The sequence below is a fragment of the Biomphalaria glabrata genome, chromosome 9 (assembly GCF_947242115.1).
Source record: "Biomphalaria glabrata chromosome 9, xgBioGlab47.1, whole genome shotgun sequence".
NCBI lineage: Eukaryota > Metazoa > Mollusca > Gastropoda > Planorbidae > Biomphalaria > Biomphalaria glabrata.
In genome coordinates this window covers 15961132-15977674 of record NC_074719.1, presented here as the reverse complement: position 1 = coordinate 15977674, position 16543 = coordinate 15961132, and the positions used below count along the sequence as shown (strand labels likewise).

Genomic DNA, 16543 nt, shown 5'->3' with positions numbered 1-16543 from the left:
AGAGAGAGAGAGAGAGAGAGAGAGAGAGAGAGAAATTAGACTTAAGAAGTCGCTAGTTTAAAATTAAATAGTTACTCATTTTAATGATCATTATTACTGTATCCTGTGTCTGCTTTATATATATAATTTGTACATATATTTATTATTTCAAGTTTGATTTGTAAATTATTAAAACTTAAGAAAAGCATATCAGCACTTTGTTACTTCATTAATTATCTAGGCTAAGTGTTTGAATTATAATCAAGGCACCTCCGAACCTGCAAGTTTACCTTATCAAGATCTTCAAGTCAAACCAACATAATAAACACGTGACAGACATGGTGTAACCCTTGGGCAAACATTGGTCTGCACTATAAATTACCAAGAAACATCACTTATTCCTGTCCGCTAGTATATGTACGTTTCTAATTATAGTTTTTATTGATCAAATTCATTATGAACATTTATAGGTTTCGTTTCGATGAATATGCATGTATTATTCAATTTACTTGTATTGTTCTCTCAGGCCTGTTACTAAAGAAAGGACTGTAAATCTTTGCTCTTCAGAGTACCCGTTTTTAACGTGTCTTTCTATTGAGGCTACAATAGTGCCATTCTTTCTTTTATTCCACCTCTTTCCCGAAGATATTTACATATCACACTGTGCTGTATGATTCAGAGTCGGATATTCATTAATCTTAACTAAATAGCCTTCCCCTATCAGTGTTTTCAGTCGTCCTAATAGAGTGTCTGAAACATGCATTTTTTTTTTGCGAACGCTTTGTCAATAAAATATTACAATACTTGATTGTGTGTTCTAAACAAATTTTTAATCCTTAATTATTACAAAAACAAAAATCTTTATTATTTAGTAGACTCCATTAGGATAGTTGTATTTTTTACAGTAAGTTTTTTCCCCTGTAAATTATGTTCAATATTTTTTTGGTAGACTGTAATAATTGGACCTATTTTGCAGGGCCGGCCTTAGGCCACTGTAACGTATGCGGCCGCAGTGGGTCCCGCACTTCCATAGGACCCGCGCTAATTCTAGGTGTAAATTTTTAAATTAAACCATTTTATAACTCACAACAGATTTCCCGCGGCCGCCTGATTTACCAGGAGCTCCTGGAAATCTCCTGAAATTGCAAAATACACGAAAAAGTCATGGAAATCTCCGGAAATTATAAAAAATCTTTTGAAAACTCATACAAATCTCATGAAATCTATAGACAAAAATTGTCATCTTGGGGTGTCATTCAATATGGAAAACGCCAATCCGACGCGCGATAAATAAAATCTGGTGAAAGAAGCTTCTCGCGCCTCAAATTAATGAAGAATTACTTGAGGTCAACAATTCTCGTAGATAGATTGAAACATTTGGTAATTCTTGCTATTGAGCGTGATCTATGTAGGAAATAAAATTTGTATGATATACTGTATGACTTCGCAATAAGCAAGGTTCGTAAAGTAATTCTGTACGTAGTAAAGAATTAATAAAATGCAAAGACGATTTTATTTTTTAATACAAACTCTTAAAGTTCACTTATTATCCGTATCCCTACCCAAACTTGGCCCCGCGAAATCTGTTTCACATAGGGCCCCACAACGGTTGAGTCCAGCCCTGATATTTAGTGACGGGTGAATACAGAGTAGATTACTTGTTCTCCTAGTCCACCCCCCCCCCTCTTTTTTTGCACCGCTAAAACTACGTGGGGTAGAAATAAAAAATAGTGATATTTCCATGACTTCTTGGTCACAACGGTTAAGTCCGACCCTGCTATTTTGTGACGGGTGAATACTACTTGTTCTCCCCCCCCTCCTCATTTTTTTCGTAGGGTAACTCTAGTCCGAATTGCAGAAATAAAAGAGTGATGTTTCCTTTACTTCTTGTCCATTAGCGCTGGGTGGACTCAGAGGCGCTCAATGATCCCGAAATTAAAAATTCCAGTCTTCACCAGGATTCGAACCCGAACCCTGGTTCGGAAGCGAAGCGCATTACCGCTCAGCCACCTCGTCTCCCAAATTGTTCTCTTAATACATAAATCTAGTCTTTAATATTTACATTTTTTTACCAAGCTTATATATACCTAGAAAATAATAGGGGGTTGCTTAGTTACTCTAAGTTTGATATTGAATGTTTATAATAAATGTTATAATTTGTTTGTATTGTCTGTCATTATGGAAATGAATGAATTCCACCACGACTAAAACACCAAGTTTAATATCATAGAAATACACAGAATACTCAAGATGTTGTTCTGTCACAACCTCTTGCTAACAACATTTGTGTCATGAAATATGTACAAACAAAATAAGGAATCTAAAATCAATTGGTTCACAATAGCTAAAGGTCTAAAACTAATGTCTATTGGACAGGAAGTCTTTGTTTCTTGTCTGATCACTTCAGAATGCACATCTACACATGTCTCAATGAGAACTAAGGGGAAACATCGACATTAAAAAAATAGCTACCCTTTAGTCAGCGGCCACATCCGGAATTTTCATCCTGATATAACAATCGAATATGGTGGGAAAAAAATAAACAACATTGGACAATTATCAGGCTGGAGTCAAGGACAATGAACAAAAAAAGTGTATTATCAGTATACACAAAAATGAACTTCTTGTATTCCGAATTGTTGATTTATCAATTTTCGTTAGTTTCACTAGCTGTTTATTTCAATCAAAGATATTATACATGTTATATTTCATTTGAATAAATTTAGACATATGCAAGTGTAAGCGAAATAATGCTTTTAGCGTCAAAGAATCTGCATCAAGTTGTGCCTGTTTAAAGGCGAAAGTTAAAGATCAAAGAAACATGTACCATTAATCTTTAAGCACTATAACACCATAGTGTTGATTGGTTGATCAATTACACAGAATGCATTATGCATCTTTATGTCCCACGTGCTTGGGATGTGGAAGCATGGTCGAGAGGCTAAGTACTTGAACTCGGCTACCAATAAAGGGGGCTTGAGATTCGACACCGACTCGAGCAGAGTTGTGTTTACTAACCGCCTAAAGGCAGCACGGAAAGCCTTCTCCCAGTTTAAATGCAGCACGGAAAGCCTTCTCCCAGTTTAAATGCAGCTCGGAAAGCCTTCTCCCAGATACCCCCTCTCCCCACTTGTCCACAAATGAGAACATGCTATAAGCATGAAAGTAGCGCTATATAAAAGCTATAATTATTATGTATGGATAGATCTGGATAAAAGTAACCATTCCAATTGGTAGCCTTCTCGTTCCCTATTTATTGAAAGGTTGCTGAGCAGAAGGATCTACACACATCTCCTCCATTGAACATCTCAATTCATACATTGAAAACTTTCGTCGCTTTAGACATCATCTCACCCCCTCCCCCCATTACTACAAGCATTTGTTTAAATTAGAGCTCTACCGTCTGGCCTGATCGTCTATCCAATGATCATGTCCTGCTCTACATGTTACAGTTTGAAGACAAGGCTGTTACAGAGAACTGAACATTACAAGGACAAATATCAAAGTAACTTCTCAAATAATGAACACAAAATATGTATAGAGTAATATCATTTCCGGCTTGATGAGCTAGAATAAGAAATGTGAAGGTCAGTCTTGTTATAAATGCAATGAATCAAATAAATGAGTTATTTACAAGACGAGACGAACACGCTCATAGTTAACAAAGTCAAACACACATACACACACACTTCATGGACCTGATAGGTCAAACACACATACACACACTTCATGGACCTGATAGGTCAAACAAAACAATCTTGGTTTAAATAAATGATCAGGGTGTTTGTCTAACACTACAGACTGACTTCCTCCTATCTTTAGAAAGAACCTGAAATATCCTCAATGTAAAGACAAAACTGTTGGTACTAGAATATTAAGGTATATCTTCGTGATGTGTTTCAATGTATTTCAGTTCGTCGTCATGTAGTCCAGGAGAATGTTTAGCACAAAACAACTTCACATATTTGTAGGCAATGCTTCGAGCTAAATGTTCAAAGAAAAAATTACCCAGCTTCTCTGTTTTTATATCTAATATGAAAATGAAATTTAAGCCTTTGATTTTTTATTTATTTTTTTTTTGCTTTGCGAATACATACATAAATGTGAAATGTGATGTGTGGATGACTTGCTCAGACTTGACTTAAAACACAAATAGGAAGGCAAGAACAGTAACTCCAAACAAGAAACTGGGACAAACAAAAATTTCTACAAAACGTTAGACACGCAATTAAAATTTAAAAAAAAAATAATAAAAATTCAATTATCAATAAACATTTCAAAGTAGGCCTACAATCCCCAAAGGATTGAACAACAATTAAAATAGGCAGGCGAGCAGAATTAGACATTACCAAAGTTATTAACTCAAAACCATTTTAATGGCTACAAAGAATAAAAAAAAAACGTAAACGATAGTGTTGTAGTTCGACAATGGCCAGAGGTAAACTTCTCAATTAAAGACAAAAAAAAGTAGGCCCCTTTGCTTAAGATGGGTGAGATAAGACTTCAAAACCCAAGTTACTGGTAAAAACTAAAGTTTGCGTTCTCTTTAAATGCACAAGAATTATTCTAACGAGACAAAGAAACAAAAACACGACTCTAGTAGGCCTGTGTAAGTAAAACCACAACAGTTGTGCCATTGGAGATGATAATTGAACAAAACAAGAATTTTAGTTTCACTTTCTCAAAAAAAGACCGCACTTTACGAAACATACATAAAAGTACTATTTATTTGAGACTATCCACTTCACTAGGAGCTTGCTACAACAGGCCACTCAGTAATACATTTTCCCTTTAGGATTCTCCTCGTAAGGTTTCCATATTTTGTTGAAAAGTGTGTGCCGGGAGCGCAGACAGCGGGGTTTTTCACCGGGGCTCCACTTGCCATTCACACAGGCCGCTCCTCTGGGCCCCTCAAGCTTGAAGTTTCTCTTGCATTCGTAGATCAGGCGTTCTCCGTGCTTGATAGTCACTATGTAGTCATTGAACAGAAACTTGCCCAAGCTGCCCACTTTGTAGATGTTGCCGTCAAGCAGCGTGCCAGGGTTGGGGCAATAACCTGGCAACAAAATGATATGTACAAATAAAGAGGAAACTTGTTCACAAAGTGGAAGGTTGTCATGATGGCAAGACACTCTAATACAGGTCATACTAAATCTTGTCTTATAAATTAAGGACGTTCTTTCAAAAAGACGAGTTTTAAGTCCTACGCGTAGCCATCTCTTAAGACGTTAGTTTTCTGGTAACCCAGTGGCATAGCTAGGAATTTGCCATTATTCGGGGGTCCCGGGGGGAAGCTTGACCTCTTTTGGGGTCCCTGCATTTTGCGTAATATTTAATATATAATGTAACCCCCTCCCCCCCCCCACACACACACACATTTGGGGGAACCGGGGGTATTTTGAAATTTTCCTCTTCCATCCCCCAACCCTAACTACGCCTCTGGTTTCATGATCTAATGGCACTAGGGAAGTTAGAGCACTTCTATACGAATTAGTCCTAGCATATGGACTATGACATGAAAGGTCAGTGGAATGAAACATGGATAGGCTATTGGTGAGAACAAGACTGGCTCCCAGTGGCTCTTGGAGATTAACGCCTCCGAGGCTTTGGGGTGAAACCTTAACGTCATTCTAACTTCTGAGCTTTAAAAAAATAATTAGGTTTCCATGACGACCAAGGTAAAAATATAGAAAAAATATTTTCTTTTGGCATAAAAAACTATGATAACAACTAAACTATATGTATCATTTTGAAAAAAAAAAAGTGGTGTCAGAATAGGATTCAATATTATAGCCTCATTAGTTTGTGGTATCTAGGCTACATGGTTGTCTGCGCGCTGGACTGTCGTTCAGACTTATCGATGGTCCAGGGTTCAAACCCTACCCCATCCCATCCCCCGTCGTCCTGCGGGAGGTTTGGACTGGGGAATAAATTGAGGGAACATTCAAAACAAGTAAACCATTTGACTTGGCAACGAGCCGGGAAGTTGACAAATCATTTGACATGGCATCGAGCCGGGAAGTTGACAAACCATTTGACATGGCATCGAGCCGGGAAGTTGACAAATCATTTGACATGGCATCGAGCCGGGAAGTTGACAAACCATTTGACATGGCATCGAGCCGGGAAGTTGACAAATCATTTGACATGGCATCGAGCCGGGAAGTTGACAAATCATTTGACATGGCATCGAGCCGGGAAGTTGACAAATCATTTGTATTTCTATTAGATGTGTTACTTTTTAAAATCTCATCAAATAGAACCTAGTGTGCATCAAGATTTCTATGACACATTGACAATTGAAAGAGGAACAATTAATGCATTATAATAAATATTTACGTAGATCATGCTCTGGGTACGATATGGCGGACATATCATGCCTAATAAGATCAGAGAATGAGATGAATTATGAATGAAGACACTTACTCTCTTCACAGGCTGGCTTGATGCCAGTCCACTGCCCGTATTCACAGCTCATGTAGCGGTTATTGTCCACTAGTTTAAAGCCAGCCATACAAAAGTAGCGGGCCTTGCTCCCGTGAGATAAATCGAAGAATGTTCTGTGTCCGTTCTCAACTTGTGGTGGGGGCTGGTCACAAGGAGCTGCAAGAGAATGAACAGTTCTTAAGTTTGGTAACAGGCAATGAAATCAACAGAAGAACAATTTAAACATCATTAAGTTAACAGAGGGACCTGTATTACGTATGGCGCACAATTTAAAACTATTATAAGGACTGCAGGCACAGCATTGCAGGCAGTTAAGTGTTGCGCTATAGTGAATGTAGGCAACACATACTAATCATATCGGACCCGAGCCCAGGGATAGAACAGTATAAACAAAAAGAAAAACAACAAGCAAAAAATAAAACAAGGTTATAAAGACAGTTTGTGTGGAAACACAAACTGAAAATCCGACCCCGAAGTGGTCCACCCAGGCAGGTAAAAAGGCAGGTTTCAATATTATCAGAAAGAACATAAGAATGAAATTCTATCAAAGACAAATGACAGAGAAAAATGGAGACAGATGTTATGTGGTGCCCCCGCGGTCCAGCTGACCCTAACAAAAAAATCAGCATGTACGCAATGAAACTTACGTAACTTAACAATACCAATGTAAGAAAAAAATTGTTGACAAAAATTCTAAAACCATTTGCATAAATGTCTTTAAAAATATAGTATATTGTCATCACCCCTACTAAAGAGCCTTCAGTGCTTGTTACTATTAATAGTGAATAGTTGTAAAGTGGTTTATTTTTATGAAAAAACTGCTTGCATAAGTGATTTTAAAAAATTAGATTTTTCGCTTTTAGAAAAGAAAAAAAGTAGCCGTTGCATCAGAACTATGAATGGACTAAAATATTATGATGTAAGATTTTCACTAACTTTTCTAGTTTACGAGATCTAAACGGGACGGACGGACGGACAGACATTCCACACAAAACTAATAGCGTCTTTTCCCCTTTCGGAGGCCGCTAAAAAATCCTTAAAAAAACAAAGCTTATCTAAAGGGAAATCATTTGCCCTAAAAACCATATTTATCGATATTGTACAAGTTATTTCCCACTAATTAATTGACTTAATTGATTCATGTTCTGTTAGGTAGCCTATCAGATTGTTCAGAGAATGTGTAAGGGAGAAATAGCGTTAACAAGTAAGGGGACTAAAACAAACAAATTTAGCCATATCTGTGAATACTAAAGGATAAGTTTCCCTTGTTGGTATTAAAAAATTAAAATAAAAAACATAGCTTATTAGTTGTATGAATTAGTTTGGCTCAGTCAATTAAATGTGTAATAGATCTAGGCTAACAACAATAAATCTGTGCGATTACAAATATTTTACCAATTGTTTTTGTTTAGCGCTACCTCATGCTTTTAGCTTTTCTCACTAAGTTATGACCCTATCACTTGTCTGGACCAGTTGGGAAAGGGTAGAGAAGAAAGAAAGGGGTATCTGGGTGATCGCTTTTTAAATGTATTTTTTTTTTTTATGAAACGACCTGAATTTGAACTTTTGGGCTAAAGCCTATTCAAGCCAACTCGGTAATCTCTCTACCAGCGAAAAGTATATGAACATAACATGGAAAATTGTATATTTATCGATTGTTTCTATTTCAAATTTGTATTCAATGAGCCTTACATGACGATCTATAATGGGGAATAATTCAGCTTACACTACCACCTCAGTCACGTACAAATTGTTTCCCTTGTTTGAGATACCAAACAAAATAATTTATTAACAATAGTTAATTTACTAATTAGTTAATTTTTAAAAAATATTTCTTGTGTTGTAAGGTAAAATAAATAATTGTTCAAAATTTCAGTTTGATCCGAAAATGGGTGTCGGAGAAATAACGTGTACAAACTTTGGCCAGACCGACAGACAACCAGAGTGAGTTAATATAAGCTTTGTAAAAAAGAATGAGACATTGATTCATGCACCACACAGTTCACCACTTGGTAAAGCTTGAAGTACTAGTGGTATGTAAACCACATTTTCAAAAGACACTGATATAATTAAATAAGTATGGTTGCTTATAGAAATAACAAGTGAACGGCTTGACGGACGGATAGAGCGATAGACGCATAGAGTGCTAGACGGATAGAATGATAGACAGATACAACGACAGACTGATAGAAGGATAGACAGATAAACAGACATGTAGAATAGATAGACAAATAGACGGATAGAACTATACATTGATAGACGCTAAAATTATTAACAGAACAGATAGAAAAGACACTTCGATAAACAGATTGACGGATAGAACGATAGATTGAACGACAGACGGATAGACAAATAGACGGTCGCTAAAATTGTCACCAGAAGTATATGAACGTAATAGGAAACACTGACCTGGAACACATCTAGGTATCACGTTCCAGGTTCCATTGACACAGGTGACTGGCCTGGAGTCGTTGAGCACCAAGCCATTCAGACAGCGGGGTTCAATGACAGTGCCTGGGTCCACCCAGATCTCTTCTCTAGCGTTTGTGATAGTGCCATTCATGATGTAAGGGATCTGACATTGACCTGAGGATACACACAGATAGTCAGACAAAAAGATGGATAAACTAATGCATTGGAATGACGAACAGACAAAGATATTGCTATATTTGAAAGATTGATAGATAGATAGATAGATAGATAGATAGATAGATAGATAGACACACAGACAGACAGACAGACAGACAGATAGATAGATAGATAGATAGATAGATAGATAGATAGATAGATAGATAGATAGATAGATAGATAGATAGAAAAATAGATAGATAGATAGATAGATAGATAGATAGATAGATAGATAGATAGATACTTACCTAAACACAGAGGGGGAGGGTTTGACCACTGTCCATTCTCCATACACTGTGTAGAAAAATGTTCTCCACTAAACTTCGTCCTGGTGTTACATCTGGTACAGACAGACAACAAAAAGACAATAAAGCTACACCGAACTATTTGATTGCATAGCGGAGGAATATAAACAGGGAGGCTGCGAAGAGGTCACGTGAATGTGAAAACAAAAATATTTAAAGAAAATAACTGCTATCAGTTGTTCTGGGAAATACATTTTCTGGAAACACACTCGGTATGTCATGTTGATTGACTAGTCGGTATGTCACGTTGATTGACTAGTCGGTATGTCATGTTGATTGACTAGTCGGTATGTCACGTTGATTGACTAATCGGTATGTCATGTTGATTGACTAAGTCCTTACCTGACATGTAACATATATTAATATCAGCACTAAGGTAACAAGGCACTGTCCAGAGGCACTGGATTGCAGATGGTCTACACACTGGAAGTAGAAAGAAGTGTGAAAATGCTGCAGCACCTGGTAATTACAGATGCCCAACCTGTGACCGCAGCTGTGTATCAAGGATTGGCCTTTTTAGTCACATTAGAAGTAGCTAAAGGAAAAGACCATCTAGAAATGTAAAATGCCACATAATGGACTAATAGCCTTGCTATCTTAGTGTTGCTATTAATTTATCTTATTTGTCGTGTCTACTCATTTGTTTCATCACTAAAAGTTTTAAATTCCATTTAAAAGGTCATTACCTGTAAAAATAAAGGGCTCCGACTGTAGTTCTGTGACCATCCAGATAGCCATTGAAGATAGGCCCAGGTATTCCACAATTGATTTCTGGGGAAGAGTGGTCAGTTTGAAATAAAACTTGTCCAAGGAAATCAGAACGTTTGCTCTGTCCTCCTCCTCCTCCCTTTCTCTCTCATATCCCTCTTTGTACCCTCTCGTTCACACTCTGTTTCCTCCTCTTTTCTTTTCCTTTTCTCCAGTTTTTTTCTCTCGCGCTCTCCCAGTCCATTTTTTTTCTCATTCTCTGACTTTCACTCTCTTTGTCTCTCTCTCTTTCGGATACACTTTTTTTTTTCTTATAAAGTTCTTATAATTTTGAAACATATACATGTCTGCTTAACCTTCTCTTAAGTGTATCAAGTAGCACGTATGGTATCTTCTAATATGAGGAAACTGACAAGAAATATACATGGCCGCACTAGATCAATTGTATCGATTTCTCAGGAAACTCTGGCCTGTGACATTGGCTATTATTTGACATCAATATTCATTAGACAGAATAGAGCGTCCTATGAATGAATTTGAGTGGATAGAGAAACTGAGGGACTCTAGTCTCCTTCTTGCAATGCGCGAAATTTTGCACTTCAAAGTAACCGCTGGGGCAAAAGTTAAGAGGTCAAAGTTCACGAGGAAAGTAGGACATAGTTTCCTGGTGATGATGATTCTGAAAGACTGTCCTTGACCAAAGGGAAACAATCTCAAATCATACAAGGAAGCACAACTCAGAGATGGGGAAATAGAAGAATATACAAAAATACCGAAGGAACTATCTCAGCCTTCAACAGGAGCCACACATGAGATCCTCGTTACAGAGGCTGAGGACCACTCTTCTACCTGCATTTGTTATATTTCTCGAAGTTCATCAGATCCTTAGTGTAAGTTCTGCTAGTCCACAATGCTTACACAAGTTTTAAACCTAGATATTTTACTAACTAACACAAGTTTAAAACCTAGATATTTTACTAACACAAGTTTAAAACATAGATATTTTACTAACTAACACAAGTTTAAAACATAGATATTTTACTAACTAACACAAGTTTAAAACCTAGATCTTGTACTAACCAACACAAGTTTAAAAACCTAGATCTGGTACTAACCAACACAAGTAGATTCCTGCCCACTCCATGTTCTATCCGCCTGGCATGTTCTCTCCTGTGATCCCACCACCTTGTACCCGTTGTTGCACACGAACCTAATGACAGAGTTGAAGGACGTTGACGAGCCAATCATCGTGCCGTAAACTGGAGGGATCAGTTCTGTACAATGGACGGCTGCAGATATAAATCCAACAGAATGGGAATGAAAAAGACATTTGGTTTAAAACGATTTAACTAAAAAGGGAACACATTCAGCTGATACCACCACTTCAGTCAAGTACAATTTCTTTCCCTTGTTCGATATTCCAAAAAATAAATAATTACCAATAGTTAATTAAATAATTAATTTTTTTAAATTGATTCTTGTGTTGTCGAGTAAAAAAAAATAATTGTGCAAAATTTCATCTTGAACCGAGATTGGGTGTGGGAGAAATAAGGTGTAGAAGCTTTCCCCAGACAGGCAGACAGACAGACAGAGTTGATATACATTTGTGAGGACCTTTTAGCACCCCATGTGATAGTACGAATTATTTTGAATAAATTAAGCAATTGATATAAAAAATGTAGGTATTAACAATGAATGTGTGAGATTAGAAATATTTGTATTAATTGTTTTTGTTTAACGCAACTTTCGTGCTTCTAGATTGCTCAGTGCCATATGGTCCGTAATGCTTTTTTCAAAAGCTATTTTTGTTTAAATTGTTTTATAGTATCAAAAATCTTGAGTTTAAATTTTTAAGCAAGTGCTATAATGTAACACAGAAGGTTTATCTCCCCATAGCTTTGTTTTATTTTTTTACATATAAAACAAAATAAATTAGTTACGACTAATTGAATAACTAATTGGTTCATTTTTTTTTTTTTGGATTGCTTCATTTGTTGGCATCGAGAATTAGTAATTGTGCAAAGTTTCACCTTGATCCGAGAAGGAAGGAGAATTAACGTGGACAAGATTTGTACCAGACAGACAGACAGACAGACGGAGTGAGTGAAGGTTGGTAAAATGTACGTACGGACACACTCTGGCAAAGTTCCAGACCACTCCCCGTTGGCCTGGCACTCTCTGTATGGTCGCCCGGTCATCTCAAACCCTTCGTTACAGTGGTAGGTCACCCTGGTCGGGTATGTGAAGCGGTAGCCCGTGTCACGATAACCGTTGTTGATCTCACCTGGTGCCCCACAATCTCTGGCTGAAATGAAATGCTAATGAACTAAAATTCACTGGAGACAGAAATTTTCTGCTATATCTATATGGCTAACGAGAAATGAAAATATATAGACACAATGGACCTCATTCACCAATCGTAAACAAACAACATTGAGTCACGTGCTTCTCTATCTCTTCTAGACAATTACGATCTAATTTTAATCCACAATGGTTATCACGTGACAGTTTTTTTTTTTCGTTTTTTTATCAGAATTATCACATGACCGTTCGTTTCAGTGTATGAGGTCCATTGGTGTAAAAATGTTACGTATAAATGTAAACAAAACTAGAAGAAATCTAGGTCTTAAGACTTTTAATACTTTTCTGCATCAATGAATGCATATTTTTAAATTTAAACAAATTGCATATGAAATCTATATTTTTAGATCTATTCTTATTCTATATGCCACAAGTTCTGTAGGCCTACTACAGATAGCGATCGGTTTCTTTTTTTTTAAACTCAAAGTTTGGATGTTGTTTTTCAATCTACTGACCTTTACATGTCATGGTGGGCCCAATCCACTGACCTTCGGCCCCACTACAGATTGCTCTTTCACTCCCCTCCCTGTAATAACCAAACTGACACGTGTACATCAGGTGGGTGCCAGTTAGAAATCGAAACTGGTCCTTTGGGGCGTCGTGCTCTGCGTGCTCCACGTGTGGGGGAGGTCCACACACCACTGGGATACATTAGTAGAAATACATGTATAAGAATACAAATGCGTGTTTTCTAAAAATAAAATGAAATCATAAGCTTGCAAGCCTGTTGATCTTGAAACTGATATTGCAGTCTTGCTAAATTTAAAATACGCTCTTCGCAAGTAAAAATATTTCATGCATAGAACAGCAACACTTATATGCAGTAAATTTATCATCCCCCCCCCCCCCGTGTAAAACGTAATGTTGTATTATGTAGTATTGCGGTCATTGGCCATTATCGCTTCTCAGCCTTCAAAAGCTGGCTCAGTCAGTTTCGTATATCCTACAATACACGTAATCAAAAGTTATGATTTATTTATGGTTGAAATTACACACCTAACTTTCGAAACACAATTTTATTCTGAATAAATTTTGTTTCCTTAACACTGTGAATGTCTATATGTGAACTCAAAGAACATTTGATCAGAACGTGACAACGTAAAATGTACAGCAAACAGCTAAGTCAATAATTATGAATATGTCATTATTCTTTTTTGTATTTGGCATTGGCCTCCTTCAGTCGTGAAACGACTGTAGTTCTTCTCGAACACTTTGTCATATGACTGTGGAGCTTTATTTTGGAGAGACACTCCCGTCCACATATCGTATTATTGAAGATAAAAATAACAAAGTCTTAATTCTTTATTATTAAATATTGGTCTTAATTTGAAGGAATATATTCAGTTTGTATTAAAGGCACATTCCTTGTCCCATATGCTAGGACAAATTTGTACAAATACTCCTTCTTCCCTAGTGCTATTAGAGCATGGAATGGGTTGCCTGAGCTAGCCAGGAAAACCAGTGGCTTGGCAGAATTTAAGACATTGGTTAATATGCATCACGCGTAGGACGTAATCATCTTCTTTTTGAAGTAACGTCTGTATTATATAAGATAAGATAAGATAAGATAAAGTGTTCTCGTGCGTGCAACATTATAGATAAACTAGTTCCAAGTTGTATAAAAACTCAATTATTAAAATGGGTTTATCTTTCAACAGAAGCCTCTACTACTCGGCTCTTTACCTACCTTGTTCACAGCTGGGAGATCTACCATCCCACGTACCGTCCCTGAGGCAAGTTCTTTCAGCGTTGCCCACCAGGAAGTAGCCCTTGTTGCAATGGTACCTCATCTTGCTGCCCACGGTACTGGGGCCCAGCAGATCAAAGTAGCCGTTGTCTATCTCAGATGGGGTAGCGCATCCCGAAGCTAGGCAAGACAAATGACAAATGAGATGAAACAGGTGACATCAAATTAAAACTAATTACCCTAGAAGATCTCTATTGTAAGCAAGTTTAAAACAAAAAGCTCACAGCGTGGACAATAAGAGAAATCAAAATCAATTAGGATTGTTGTCACAAATGTGACAGATGAGCACTGTAAATCAAAACAAAGCTAAAAAAAACAACAAAAGGCTAAAAAAAGGTTAATAAAAAACAACAACAAAAGGCTTAAAAAGCCAAAAGGCTATAAATAAAAACCAAAAGGCCAATCACAACATCCCGTTGCACATTTAATATTCATGTAGTGTTCATGTCATTGTAATACTATGTCCTTAATACAAATAAAGAAGCACAGATGTCATGTCTTCATTCATTGGATCTTCATTCAAGATGTCATGTCTTCATTCATTGGATCTTCATTCAAGATGTCATGTCTTCATTCATTGGATCTTCATTCAAGATGTCATGTCTTCATTCATTGGATCTTCATTCAAGATGTCATGTCTTCATTCATTGGATCTTCATTCAAGATGTCATGTCTTCATTCATTGGATCTTCATTCAAGATGTCATGTCTTCATTCATTGGATCTTCATTCAAGATGTCATATCTTCATTCGTTGGATCGTCATTCAAGATGTCATGTCTTCATTCATTGGATCTTCATTCAAGATGTCATGTCTTCATTCGTTGGATCGTCATTCACGATGTCATGCCTTTATTCATTGCAGATTCATTCAAGTTGCCCAATCCCAATTCGTTATAGACATAAGTACAAACCTAAATGCAGACTCATTAAAAACTAGGATTCGTTACTTACTGGTACATGTGATGTTTGGTCCTACCCACACCCCGGCGCCCACACACCACGCCCGCTCGACACTGTCTTTGAGCTGAGTGAAACCTGGTAGGCAGGTATACTGGATGTTGGCGCCCAGTTTGAACCGAGTCTGACCAGGAGGCCCGTTGTGCGTGGCATGATGGACTGACGGAGGTGTCCTACATTCCTGATTGCCGTCTGGAGACAGAGAGAAACATTACATCTTGTATTAGTTACACAGTGTAATGACACTAGCTAGTTTGATGACACCATCAAATTGAAAGATTATTCTTAAGTAGTAGTAGCAATGAGCAACATTTACACATCAAAGCTAAGATATTTGCTTTTAAACAACTGTCAAGATGACATTATTTATTTCTTCAAGACGAGTACAGAGCACACAATGGGGGTGGGGGGGGGGTGGAGGAGGCTCTTTGTTACATCTCAAGCCTTTAAACGTGCTGATTTTTTATGAATTTGATTAGAAAACCAAACCAAGTCACTAAGTGCCGAGTCCTGGTGGTAGAAGGTGAAATAAGTAAAAGGTAAATTTGTTGAAAAATTCAATTCTATAAAGTAGAGATGTAACTAAAACTTGAGCAGGTGGCGCTTTAAAAGACGAGTATAATATTTTAATTTCAAAGAATAACAACAAAATTTGATAATATTTTGTTCCAGGTTTGTTTAATTCTTGGTGGTGTTTCAAAGATACATAAGACCGCTAAACTCAAAATCATCTATTTATGATGGCTTCACTCGGACTTCATTGATTCAACACATTTAATATTATAGATACTCTCTAAAACTGTCATAGCACTAAATGTGCTTTGACACTAAACCTGTCATAACACACTCATTAGTCATAACACTAAACCGATCATAAAACTAAACCTGTCTTCAATCATAACACTAAACCTGTCATAACACTAAAAGTTGTCATAAGTCATAACACTAAACATGTCATAACAGTAAACCTGTCATTACAGGTTTAGACCTGTCATAAGTTATAACATGACCTGACATTCATGACAATCAGGGGCGTAACTAGGGATTTGGGGGCCCGGGGGGATAGACCTCTTTGGGGGCCCCTTGCATTTTGACATTCGACATATGACATGAGATAATGTACGCAAAAATATATAAGCCCCAAATCAAATTGGTTCAGTATATCAGTAAACTTAACAAAAAGTAATCATCAAGACTCTTTTAATGAATAATACCGTTGTTTATTAGTTAAATAATGCACAAGTGACAAATCTCAATTAATATCGCTTCACGTCGTGCATTCTGTGCAGCAAAGACATCTATAACATCAACTACATCGATACTTTCTAGTATTTGTGACTTCACTGACATTAAAGCCATGATAAGCCTTTCTTGTGTCATTGTGCTCATGAGATAGTTTTTGATGAACTT

The 16543-nt window shown here is 37.0% G+C and overlaps 1 protein-coding gene across 2 annotated transcripts in view; it reads right to left on the bottom strand.

The window, feature by feature from the left end:
• Positions 1–2182: 2182 nt before the first annotated feature.
• The window catches only part of LOC106062087 (protein lev-9-like), a 157596-nt gene continuing 143235 nt past the window's right edge, over positions 2183–16543 (bottom strand). For both annotated transcript variants that reach the window (XM_056042692.1, XM_056042693.1), the window contains 10 exons: positions 15128–15325; positions 14116–14295; positions 12884–13069; positions 12196–12372; positions 11183–11356; positions 10046–10130; positions 9303–9394; positions 8836–9012; positions 6406–6582; positions 2183–5035 (listed from right to left, as the gene is read on the bottom strand). In XM_056042692.1, coding sequence (XP_055898667.1) covers positions 4752–5035; positions 6406–6582; positions 8836–9012; positions 9303–9394; positions 10046–10130; positions 11183–11356; positions 12196–12372; positions 12884–13069; positions 14116–14295; positions 15128–15325 — 1730 coding nt within the window. In that variant the 3' untranslated portion in view covers positions 2183–4751. The remainder of the gene's footprint in view (positions 5036–6405; positions 6583–8835; positions 9013–9302; positions 9395–10045; positions 10131–11182; positions 11357–12195; positions 12373–12883; positions 13070–14115; positions 14296–15127; positions 15326–16543) is intronic.